At 45.8% G+C, this 13,026-nt stretch overlaps 1 protein-coding gene across 1 annotated transcript in view; it reads left to right on the top strand.

The window, feature by feature from the left end:
- The window catches only part of SPEG (striated muscle enriched protein kinase), a 147,665-nt gene that overhangs the window by 112,101 nt on the left and 22,538 nt on the right, over positions 1-13,026 (top strand). The window contains exons 18-29 of the mRNA XM_054970456.1: positions 832-1,004; positions 1,519-1,631; positions 2,450-2,618; positions 3,281-3,374; positions 4,021-4,221; positions 5,029-5,089; positions 5,834-5,911; positions 8,990-9,162; positions 9,799-9,825; positions 10,102-10,254; positions 11,165-11,207; positions 12,677-12,745. Coding sequence (XP_054826431.1) covers positions 832-1,004; positions 1,519-1,631; positions 2,450-2,618; positions 3,281-3,374; positions 4,021-4,221; positions 5,029-5,089; positions 5,834-5,911; positions 8,990-9,162; positions 9,799-9,825; positions 10,102-10,254; positions 11,165-11,207; positions 12,677-12,745 — 1,354 coding nt within the window. The remainder of the gene's footprint in view (positions 1-831; positions 1,005-1,518; positions 1,632-2,449; positions 2,619-3,280; positions 3,375-4,020; positions 4,222-5,028; positions 5,090-5,833; positions 5,912-8,989; positions 9,163-9,798; positions 9,826-10,101; positions 10,255-11,164; positions 11,208-12,676; positions 12,746-13,026) is intronic.

Below are 13,026 nucleotides of genomic sequence, written 5' to 3'. Positions count from 1 at the left end.
CTATGTCCATATTTTGGTTTTGTTAAAAGCCATCCTGTTTTATGAGCTCAGGGTGAGTTACAATATTCTTATTCAAAATTTTAAATTCAGTATTCCTAAAGGGCCAATCTAATGACTATTTCACACTCAGATTCAATCCTCGGTTTGCCACTATGTGTCAAACTACATGTTTGTGTTTTTAAAGAGCTAGGCCCAGGTTCCCCAGACCCAACTCAGTTTCCCTGCAGGCACACAGCAGCTGCAGGGAATGGCTTTAAAAAATAAAGGAGAACCCATTCAGAATGCCACTTTGGGGAGAGGAAGGGCTCTTGATTTTCCTCCAAGCCATTTTACTGCAACAAAAGAATGATGGGGGGGGAGTTGTTCCCCCACTTTTGCTGTGCCACATGGAATATTTGGTGCACATGGAGCAGCAAAAGTGGGAAAACGACTCCGTCCAGTGCTGTTTCAGGGCAGACGGTGGTGTGTCTATTCCTCAGGGCATCAGAAGATGGTTTTTAATACTAGAAGGTTAGTGGATATTATTAAATTAATGGAGGAAAGTAAGCAAGAATATATGCTATTGCTTTTGGATACAGAAAAAGCTTTCGACTACATGGTCCAGTCCTTTTCACTGCAAACCCTGATTATAACACTGGAGGTTATTTTAAACAATGGGTCTCATTAATTTAAAAAAGGGGGAAAGAAAAACATGATGTGAAGCTATGGAGGCAGTGGCCAATGCAAAGTGATGAACAACAGTTGATTTTGCAAGAGTTAAGCCAACAAGTTGTGCAGTGATAGCCATTCTTAGCCTTCCGCCTACATGATCTTCTTTCCTGTCTCTCCTAGATCTGGTGTGGTGCTGAAAGATGGTGACCCTGCCTGGGAGATGAGTATGCCTGATGATGACCAGCATTCATTGCGTTTTTTCCGGGTTGGCAAGGGGGATGTAGGGGAGCTGACCTGCGAGGTGAGCAACCAGCATGGATATGACCACTGCTTCATCAGCTTGGAGCTGGCAGGTATGGGATGCTCACCCACCTTCATTCTCAGTTTCTGCTCTGAGTACAATGTGTCCCCTGAAGACCCATATCAATGGGGTTAGAGACTTACCTATGCACTTCAAGCATTCTTATAATGAGATGGGCAGGATTTTTCATACCAGATGCAATGTTTATTTATTTATTTGTTTCATTCATATCCCAACTTTCTTCCATTATGTAACTGGTGGTGGTGGACATTAGTTTCCCATGGAGGCCTGCCATCTAGGTGCTGACCAGATTGAGACCTGCTTAGCTTCAGCAAGTTGGATGCCTCATGTGTCTTCCAACGGTTCCTTCAGGCACAGTGCATAGTCTGTCATCACAGAGGCTTCTGCCTTTTTGGAGTGGTGCAGCCCAAGGCTTTTATATAAGGCTAAGAGAGAAGACTGGAGATCTCCAGGAGAGGAAGTAGGATAAACAACAGTTGCTAGTTGAGCTGGATAATTTTCATGGCGGCTAAGGGACCTGAGTGGATCTTTCTGTGTTTCAATAGAGGCACCGTGCTTTGAATCGATCATGGAAGACATTGAAGTTGGGGTGGGTGAGACACCACAGTTTGCTGTGGTGGTAGAGGGCAAGCCTCTTCCAGACATCATGTGGTATAAGGTGAGTGCGGGCCCATGCCTGGGTCAACCTATGGCTGAGGGACATTCTTAAGCTTCAGTGTATGATCTCTTGCCATGTCCGCCCTTTCACTGCACTTCTGTTTCAACCTTGGGACCCTTTCTATCTCAGCCATGCCCCTCAGTGTTGCTGATGCCCATCAACCCCAGCCCATTCTCAGTCTAAGTTTTCTCTGCCCCCTGTGAAGTAGTCAGGAGTGTCATTGAAAATGGTTGTGCACATTCTCCACTTTGATGCTGATTGAGTAGGCTATGCCATTATGCTGCCACACACAGAGCTGTGGAAATAATTTGACAATCTCCACTGATCCAAGACTGCACTGGGCTGTTCAAATGGCTCTGGAGCCTGCTAAACTGAGCAGCGCATGAGAAGGAGCTCAGTTCAGGTCCAGCAATGACAGGCACAAGCTCACCTATCGTCTCCTCCCATGCCATGACCAGCTGGGTCTGAGCTGAATTGCCGCTGTGGAGGGTTGCTTGGCTCCGACCCAGCCAGTGCAACAATATGTGCCTCCTTTTGTGCTGCTGCCAGAAAGATCTGAGAAAGTAGCTCCAGGCTCAGTCAACAGCAGCATAAGGTCCAAGCGGCTCTCTAAGGCAGGAATGCACAAGTTAACTGTCATGATTGTATCATTCATGAGTAATGGAACTATGTGGAGACATTCCAGAGGGGAAAGAAGTTGAAGGAAGGATTAGGAAGCCTTGGGCAGGAATCTTAAGGGCACCCCACAATAAAATAAAAGTTCTTTCCTCTAACCTGATGCCTGCAGTAGCTTTGTCTTATTGAAATGTCTCCTACAGGATGAGGTGCTGCTAACTGAAAGCAACCACCTGAGCTTCGTGTATGAAGAAAGTGAATGCTCACTGGTTGTTCTGAACACCACAGAGCAAGACAGCGGGGTCTACACGTGCATTGCACGTAACCTGGCTGGAGAAGTGTCTTGCAAGGCTGAGCTTGTCGTCCGTGCAGGTACGTATCTTACTACTTGCCCTAAGAAGCGCAGGTTTTAGTAATCCAACTTGCAAGAAATACTGGATAAATGAACTACCCAAAGAATCCGTCAGTTTCATTACCCTGACTCTCTTCCCCTTTGAACTTTATTTGAACTCTCTAAACTAGACAGCAAGACTGAGAATAACATACATTAATGAATGTCATTAGTTTCCCTGTTAGTTCCCCCTATAATAATGAATAAAAATGCAGACTTTTATTTGTTTTTGTTTTTGTTTTCATTACAAATGTACATCCTTATTGCTCTTGCAAGAGCAGGACACAAGCATCCTGGTGGTATATATCCTATTCTTACCCAATCCAGTGTTTCATACTACCTTCCAGTCATACTGTTTTGATTGCACATTCCTATTACTTTCGTAAATCTCTGAAGTTTGAGTGCACCCACTCTGAGATAGCTCACTAAGCTAGATTTCAGCTTCATACCATGAGGTTCTTCATTCAAGACCCAGAATCCCTGATAGCTGAGTCCTTATTGAGAGTCATGGAATTCATTACATCCTGCAAAGAATTTCATTTGTTGGAAGTTGGCTTTAAAGGTGCATAAGCAAGGGGGGTAGGGTAGGTGGTTTGAGGCTTGTACTTTATTTCTACTACTCTTGCTCCCTGTTGCTTTCCAGTGGTGCCAGATGCTGATGCTGCACGGGCAGAGGAGGAATCACACACAACCCGTCGCCTGGCTGACTATTATGATGTACACGAGGAAATCAGCAGGTAATGGAGGAGGAGGGAATAGTCCTACAAGGGGGAAAGGAATAATAATCTATGACTATTTTGACCTGGGACCTTTTCTTCGTGGAGGCTGTCCCAGCATCTATAAAGAAAATCTTGCTTGCAGGATATGTGTGGGTGTTAAGATTGAGAATTACAAGCATGAGTTCACTAACGGGCCATACCATGGGACATGCAGCTTATTGATCACTGGATCTATCATGTACTCAGCACAGGAAATCTGCAACCACAGATTTGGGAAATTTACACAAAGAGACAATAGTGTTGTCCTCCCTCCTCTCTACCTTTCTTTGTGTACAAATCTGGTTCTTTTTGAATTGGCTATCCCCTCAGGCATGGGAGACACCAATAAGAACTGGACTTGCCTGTATTCCCACAACAATGGGCGATGCTTCACCAAATAAGGTGACTTGACTGGTATTATGGGGTGGATCTTATCTCTAGACAAAGGCCGCTCGTTTCCCCATCTCACCACCACTTCCATAGGGTAATTCACTCTGCCATACACCCTGCACTTCCCTTTCGACTGGCTGGGTCAACATCAAGGGAGGGGTGACTTCAATCCAGTTAATCCAGTGGAGAAGCAATGAATATGATTTCTCACTCAATGGTATGTCCTGTGTCCCAGGGGAGCTTTCTCCTATGTGAGGCGGGTGACTCAGAAGAGCTCCGGTTTGGCCTTCGCTGCCAAGTTTATCCCATGCCGTGCCAAGGCCAAGAAATCAGCACGCCGTGAGCTTGGCATCCTAGCTCAGCTGGACCATGAACATATCGTCTACTTTCATGATGCCTTCGAGAAGAGGAATGCTATTATCATTGTCATGGAGCTGTATCTTCTATGTGTGGCACCTGGTGGGGAGAGACAATATCTTGGGCTTTGGTCTGTGGAATTATTTTGTTTGCATCTCGCCCCTCAGCCCAAAGGTTTCTCAGGCCAGCTTACATAGATCAATATACAATAAAATATCCAAATCCTTCCCACCAATTTTTCAGTAGATCAATCCATAAACCATAATAAGACAAGCAAGAACAATCAGCCTAGTGACCATTAAAAGATAACACAAGTAATAACAAATGCAAACACAAATTAGAGCACAGATAAACTACGAATAAGAGCAGATAAATAGCAGAGCACTAAATAACCATTAAGTAGAAGCTAAAATTAAACCTAGCAAGTACGCTCTTTAAAAAGTTCAAGACATGAAATATGTTAACTCACCAACTCCCATACCCAATGAAATCCACAAAGACTGTAAATTAATATTTAACTAAATATCTGGATTAATAAAAACATCTTTATTTACTGCAAGAAATGGATCAGATCTGGCATCAGGCAAATAACTGGGGAGAAATTATTCACACTTGGGGTGCCACAACTGAAGAGGCCCTGATCCTAGGGGTAGTCTGTCTCACCTATGCATCTGCAGGAAGTCAGATCACAGCCTGTGATCAAGATCTTTACCTGATTATCAGGAATTTATGGCAGTTTCCAGATACAGAATTCCTAGATGGGCACCACTGTAAGGAATCTGATAGCTTCGTAGGTCTATAACTTAAGATTGTGGTATGCCGTTCACAAGGTTGGAAAGCACTGTTGCTTCTCTGTGCACATCTTTTTCCTTGACAGAGTATACAGCTGCACTGGAGAAGAACTGCTGGAACGGATAGCAAGGAAATCCTCTGTGAGCGAATCTGAAGTGAGTGCCTGCAGGTGTAAACAACCCAGAAAGAACAAGCTCGTAGAGCACCGTGATCAACTAACTAAATGCGTAATGTTAAACAAGAAAATTCCCAAAAATCAAGTCAAATGTCAAGTTCATACAAATACAATACAATAGTCATAATACAGCTGAAGCTCCCAGAGCACTCAAAGCACAGGGTCAGCCACCAATGGAATGCTACAATAGCCATAAAGTGCGTAATGCAAAGGTCATAAAGCGTATGAAGTTAACAGCAGGAAACGGGTGGACACACCGGTACCGCTGTTACAGTTAGTTTTCATTGGACTTCTTCTTGTTCTTCAACAGAACTGCAATTGCACTAAGAGTGGATCTCATGGACATCTCCGTTTTGACTGTTTTTCAGATATGTGGTTGCACTAGGCACGGTCACTTTAAATTGTATTAACTTCATAGGCTTTATGACCTTGGCATTAGTTAGGTGATCACGGTGCTCTACGAGCTTGTTCTTTCTGTGTTCTTCCATGATTGTCTCCCTTTGCTACTTGGTGTAAACAACCCAGTCTATGGCTCCATCTGCTCATCATCTAGGATGAGTTTTTCAGAAAGACATTTGGATGGTCTAAGAAAGAACAGGCATCCATTGTAATGACAGATTGGGGAGGGCTCTAGTTTCCCCCACTCCGTATATGGGAAGCTAATGAAGCGTACTTTTGATCATATCTAACTATGGCTTTTTCCCCTGGGTTATTTTCCCTGCAGATACGCTCCTATATGCGGCAGGTCCTGGAGGGAATCAACTACCTTCACCATCATGGCATCCTGCACCTTGATATTAAGGTGAGCCCGTCCCAGCATGTCCTGTGGTCAATCTTAGCCAGACTGTTCTGTCCATTGCCTGTACCATTATGGACTTGTGACAGCAGCACAACAAACACTTCTGCACTATTTATCAAGGGGGAAAAACCTGTCTACTAGATCCAGGCCAATTTGGAATATGTAAAGAAGTCAAGCACTGGTCTATGTCCTGATTTGGGGCTGGACTCTTCCTGACTCCAAATCTTTCAAATTAAGTATAGTAAAACTGACAGCAGTCTGCATCTACTGAGTCACTGTTCTATAAACCACATAAAACTTCCACAAAGCTGAAATTATATAAAGACACAGCAACTAGAGCACTCCTGGGAGGCCAAGATCATAGCATGGCACAGCAATGCAGATGGCACTATAATGCTGGCTGACTATTTTTCAGAACTTTTCTAATCCCTAGCATAGATTCGGCCATTTTTAAGCTGCTGCCACACCCCAAGCTAATATTTTCATTTAACTATTCACCAACTCCAAGATATCTTTCCCTGTCAGTCTCTGTAACTTCAGATCCCATCAAAATAAATTTAAATTAGGATTTTTCACCCAAGTTTGTATCATTTTAATGTACAGAGACGACAGTACAACTTTGGGGGAGATATAGTCTGAGGGCCTATGGACATTTTCTATACATCTTTCCTGGGTTTGCCCCATGGATCAGATGTCAGCTGTGACTTCTCTACTCTGTTCTCAAGCATGTGGGGGCCCAGTTTGGTTCAGGGCCATGACAGTGAGAAGGGGCCTAAGTAGGGTTGCCAGGCCCCCTCAACCTCCCGGCGGGGGATAGGGGCCTGGCACTTACCTTGGGGGAGAGGGGGGTGTACATGTGCAAAGCGCGCGTGCGTCCCCACAAGCGCAATGATGTCACTTCGGGAGTGACATCATCGCGCGGCCCCTGGGAGCGTGCCACAGCACCCAAAAAAGGGCCTGTTTTGCTGTGGATCAAGCCCATTTTGAGGTGCTGCAGAGTGCAGGAGCACTCCTGCACTCTGCAGTACCTGAAAACGGGCCTGTTTTGCTGTGGACCAGGCCCGTTTTGGGCGCTGTGGAACAGAGGAGCGCTCCTGTGCTCTGCAGCACTTCAAAATGAGTCCTATTTTGGCTGAAACGGGTCCGTTCTGAGACGCTTGTGGCCCCAATCTGGGCCAAAACGGGCTCGATCTCAGCGGCTGCTGTGCACAGGAGTGCACAGCGCTGTGGGGGAGCATGCATGGAAGGTGCGCCTCCCCCCACTGGTTAGGTAAGTGGGGGCGGGGTGTGGGGAGTGGGGATGAGGATCCCCCACCAGCGGTCTGGCACCCTAGGCCTAAGCCTTCCCGTGTCATTTTTCTGACCTGAAACAGCTGCACAGTTGCTATTTGCCCCACTGGGGGCTGCACGTTCACTGTTAGGTTTCATGTGGGTTTCCCATCGAGGAAATGGCACCCTCTGGAGCTATTTCAAGTCAGGAAAATGGTGCAGAGGGACAACTGTGGTCCCAGTTTGGGGTCCCTTGCACTTGAGAATTGAGTTCCCAGTAGGGAACTCACAGCTGACATCTGGAAAATGTAATGTGTACAGAGAACAAGAAGTGAAAAGGGAGGGAAACTGCCTGGACTCTAATGCACTGTGGCAATATGAAACTGTCTTCTAGATTCAGGCAGATGTAAATGTGTAAAGAAAATGGATAGTGATCTGCATTTTGATTTAGGGCTGATCTTCTTCTAACTTTTTATTATACTATCCCATTCCACACCAGAGAGTGAAGAGAAGAGCCAAACGCAAGAGATTAATTATGTGGTTATTTCCCTCACCACAATTACACCTCCTGCTAGACGATGGTGCTGGGGTCCTGTCTCCATCACACGTGGTTTTTCCTAGCAGATATTACCCAGGGTGGTATAAGACCAGGCAATACCAAAATGACTTCCAGCAACAATAACATATAAATCATGCCTGAGTAGTGCAAACAGACCTGAATGCACAAGTACAAAGTACTGGCAAAACACAGTGAAGCTTCAGAAAAAACATTTCAGCCACATTCCTTAGTAAAGACAAAACATTCTAGGAGTTCTGGGTAAAGCTTTCATCACTGTGAGAACTGAATGAGTGAAGGTTATATTGGAGTGGATGAGGCCCCTGAGGGCAGCACAGAGAACGGTTCCCTTAATAAAGGTATTGTGATTAGGTTCACGGAGCATCTCCATGCACAGGCAGCACACTGCAGGATTCTGGCTCCAACTCTGAGGATGTAAGACAGAACAAGCCCAAGGGCTGTGGATTTTGCCAGAGGAAAGAGAAAGTAGGATGGTGGTTGTGCAAATTGGATTTGTAAGGGGCTCTTCAGAGGCATGGCCAGTTGTGCCCTGAGGCAAGAAAACCTCCACCGAAAGCATCTTTGACAAAATTCAGAAACTCCGGCTGGTTAGCATATTGAAGAGCAGATGGAAGGTGATCTGGCAAGAAAGTCTCAGAGGCTTCCTAGGAGGTGATATGGGGCATTAAATGGCTCTAATATCAATGAGGATGAGGAAGAACAGAGAGTGCAGTTGGGAGACATTTGCCAGTGTAAAAAAGCATGGGGGGGGCAGGGGGGGGGTAACCACACGGCAGGTTTCTTAAGGAGGACGTGGAGTCCTCTTCTCTTGCAACCACCAAATAAAGGCTGGATGCTCTTCTAAGTAACACACTTTTACCAAACATATTTGAATGGGTTGTGTAATGCAAGGTTAACTGTAGGCAATACTCTGGTGAAACAAATTAAGTCATGTTAAACAGACATCCAATAGCACTTTGAAGACTAAAAACATTTATTCCAGCAAAGGCTTATGTAAGGCAAAGCTCACGTTGCCGGATGAAATGTGTTAGTCTTGGTTACTAAACTTCCATTTTAACTGCTGCAATAGACGAATACAGCTACCACTCTGGATTTATGTAATATCTGGCCATTGGTGCTATTACTGGTAAGAGCGTGCTGCGGGTCAGCACATTTCACTGTTGAGGGAGATTTTTGCTAAGGTTTTAAACTGGGGTAACTTCCTTACTGCTTCTGCTTGCCGTTCTTCTCTATAGCCGGAAAACCTGCTGCTGGCTGAACTGGGCAGTGATCAGGTGAGGATCTGTGACTTTGGCAATGCCCAGGAGCTGACTCCAGACGAGCCGCAGTACTGCAAGTATGGCACCCCTGAATTTGTAAGCCCTGAGATCATCAGCCAGAGTCCTGTCTCCAATGTCACGGATGTTTGGTAAACAGAGGAACCTGCATGATGTAATATGTGTCTATGCATGTTTGTGCCTTAAGTATCTCTGAAATAAGATACAAGAAAGGAGCAAGCTAAAGAGGGGAAACCCTGAGTTTGGCTATCAGGCATGTTCAGGGAACTGGGGTTATTGGATATGGAAGTGCTTAGCCTGTGCATGAGAAAGTGATCTAGGTCTGCCAAAGGTAGAAAGACATGGCATTTACGCTGGACACTTGATTTCTGGCTTTCATGGAGAACGTTAGGCACAGAGGCTGTGTGTATGGGGGTGTGTGCATGCATGGAAGCACTTCAGGAACAGATGTGTCTCAGCACCACAGACTGTGCAGCTTGCTTCACCTTGACTCCTGCAGATCAGGATCTGCTATTTGCTACAGAACAGCGCAAGGCTAGTGAGGCCAGTCTGAGGCAATGACAGCATGCTCTTCATAATCCAAGGCTAACCCTAACAGTGCAGGCTGTAGAATGGCCTGACATTGTGGACTCATCCCGCAAAAGGTTGTGGGCTATCAGGCATCTTCTTTTAGATTTGCCAAACATAGGTGCCAACAAAGACAAGTAGCCTGGCTCTTAGAATATCCTGTGAGAATGCTGAAATTTGGTCTCTCTTCTTTGTTACAGGCCAGTGGGAGTCATCACATACCTCTGGTAAGCTTCAGATTTGGCTAGGCCTGTCCAGGCCATTCCCATCTCCCCCAAATCACATATAATGGGTTCCACAAGGAGCAATACTACAATCTTCATTTTTTCATCCCTATATGCCAGGCCCAGTGCTCTCCACAGAACCTACCTACATTAATCCCATGGTTGAAACTCGGGTTCAGGGGAACCTTCAAAATGTCCATACCTGCATCCATGTATGTTGGGCAGAAACTGTTCCCCAGACATACCTGCTGAGAATTTTCTGACTGTTTCTCTTCCTAGCCTTACAGGGATTTCCCCATTTGTGGGTGAAAATGACAAGACCACACTCATGAACATCCGCAACTACAATGTGGCATTTGAGGAGAGCATGTTCACAGGATTAACGCGCGAGGCAAAGGGCTTTGTTATCAAAGTGCTGGTTAATGATCGCCTGTGAGTAACTGGGTCTTATGAGGTTCCTTCTAGGACAAAAGGAAGGGTCTTAATCTGCTAGGGTGGGACACAAGGAAGACTCCTGCCCTCCTCCTCACTCACTTTACAGAGAGAGCAAGGCCTTGCCTTCACCAAGTCAGAAAGTGAAATCCTTTCCTCTAATGAAGTAAAAGGAAAAAACACCTCTCAGTAGGTCACAGAGTCCCAGTCCTCCATCTCCTAAGATGGAAAGAGATTTCCCCCCAACAACTTGTGGGCAACCCTCCCCCAATTATAATATACCCTCATTCTGACTTCCTTGCTTGGTCAGTTATCCAAGAGAGCCAGTTTGGTGTAGTGGTTAAGAGTGCAGGACTCTAATCTGGAGAGCTGGGTTTGATTCCTCAGTCCTCCACTTGAAGCCAGCTGGGTGACCTTGGGCTAGTCATGGCTCTCTGGAGCTCTCTCAGCCCCACCCACCTCACAGGGTGTTTTGTTGTGGGAATAATAATGATATACTTTGTAAACCACTCTGAGTGGGCCTTAAGTTGTCCTGAAAGGCGGTATATAAGTCAAATGTTGTTGTTGTTGTCGTTATTGTTATTGTGATGATGATGATGATAGCAAGTTCCTAAGAGATACAGCCACTTCCCTTTGAGAAACCATGTGTCAGTAATACCACTCTCTCCAAGTAGTGAGGATGTCAACTGTCCTAAAAAGCCAGAAAATTGCTCATTGAGTAACATGATTAGATCCTGGGGAACAGGGTGTGTTGGAAAGAAAGGAGGAATCAGATATTCTTCCTTATGAGGGAGAAGATTGAGAGGGTGTTGTTGACGTACAGTGGACACCTCTAGATATAGCTTTCCCTCAGTCTAGTCTAGCAGATGTCACTTTCACACCCTGATTTCTTGTTATCTTTTTTAAACAGGAGACCCAATGCAGAGCAGACCCTAGAACATCCCTGGTTCAAGGTGAGTCCACAGTGAGACTCACACTGTGTGTGGGGTGGGGGGGTGGAGTGGGGGTAATTTTCTAGACAGGAGAAAATCTGAGGGTCAAACTAGACATGCAAGTTTCAAGGGGTAATGTGTACTGAACAAGGGCTTAGAAAATTTTGAAGATCTGTTTCTGGATAACGACAGGTTGATCAGATGGATCCGAGAGAAGCTGGATAAAATGGTCCTTCAGAACTGGCAAGAAGTGCTGCATTGCTGCTATCAAAGGGGTCTGCTTATAGTTCTTTACTCATAGCTCTTATACTCATAGTTCTTTACAAGCTGGTAAAGACAAAGAAAACATCCAGGTTTTTAAAGAGCTGGGTCTGGGTTCCCTGCAGCCACAAAGCAGCTATGAGGAATGGCTGTTAAAAAATAATGGAGAGCCCAAATGGCCTCAGAATGCTCCTGCCTCCCCACTTAAGCCATTTTCCAAAATAGAAAGGGAGGGGGGTGTCTCTGTTTTTGCTGTTCCACGTGGAGTATTGTTCTGTTTCGGGCAGTGGCCAGAATATACAGAGTTAACTCAGGCAGAAAACAGGGCTGGTTATCAAAGGCAGGATGTCAGAGTTGAATAAACAGAGCTCACAAATTCTACAGAGTTGTCTAAGCAGGCCAAGGTCAGTTATCCAAGAAGCAAGTCCAATACAACAGCAGCCGGTCAATGTCTAAGGGAATCTGTTGAAGCCACAATGAAGGGCTCCTTCCTCATACTTTTATACTCTTTGAGCCCTACCTAACACCTGCAACAGCTGCCTCTGGTGATGTTTCTCCTTCCTCTGCAACTGATTGCCTGTGCTGAGCTCTGAGGTGTGCTGACCTGCACTGAGACTGTAACTGTCCTCTGTTCCTATGCTGACTGGGGAATCCTGGAGGAGATGGGGCAGCTGGCTGCCCCTGAACTGTCAGCTGCCAGCAAAGGGATGGAACTCACACCTCTAGGGCTCCTAACTGTGATTCCTTGTCTGATTGCTCAGTTGCAGCTGGCTGGTGGCTGATAGATACGGAATCTAGCTGTTCTTCAGCAGAGGAGTCAGAGCTGTCTCCAGGGTCTGGCTGCTCTACGACAAGTATTCTGTGCGTGTGGAGCAGTAAAAACAGGAAAATACCCTCCCCCTGTGCTATTTTGACATGTGAAATGACTTGCGGGGTGGGGGGTGGAGGCAGGAGTTCTTCCTTTCCCTGTGGTAGAGCTCTGAGGTCATTTGGGCTCTCTTGTATTTTTAACAGCCGTTTCTCACAGCTGCTGTGTGGCTGCAGGGAACCCGTTGGGTATGAGGAACCCAACCCCAACGCTTTAAAAATCTGCATGCCTAGTTTGACCCTCAGGAAGGAACTAGAGGGAGGGGTTCCTTCCAGTTTAGCCTCCTGCCACACTGGCATAGAACAAAAGCAGCTAGTTCTGACTGACCGACTGGCCCTGGTTCCATCTTCCTTCCTTCCAGACACTGGCAAAGGGCAAGAGCATCAGCACTGATCATCTCAAGCTCTTCATATCTCGTAGGAGGTGGCAGGTAAAGTTGGTGCTGGGAATGGAAAATCCCGTGCGGGCAGCACTTGAGGTGGTGGTAGTTAATGGGCTGGCTGGTTAGTGTTTGCACTGAAGAAGAATGGGAAGGGAAGGTGAGATAAGGCTGTCACAAAACAAACTAGGAGAACTGTGGTCAGTCCCAGGACATGGGCATGTGCCCGCGTAACAGTCCTTATTGCAAATGCATTTGTAACACATTTTCTCCCTTGGAACATTTGTGAAACATACATGTTACACTCTCTTGACTGTGTACTGCACTTCCTA

This window comes from Eublepharis macularius, chromosome 2 (assembly GCF_028583425.1).
Source record: "Eublepharis macularius isolate TG4126 chromosome 2, MPM_Emac_v1.0, whole genome shotgun sequence".
Taxonomy (NCBI): Eukaryota; Metazoa; Chordata; class Lepidosauria; order Squamata; family Eublepharidae; genus Eublepharis; species Eublepharis macularius.
Note: the sequence above shows the minus strand (reverse complement) of the source record. Positions and strands in the feature narration are given on the sequence as shown.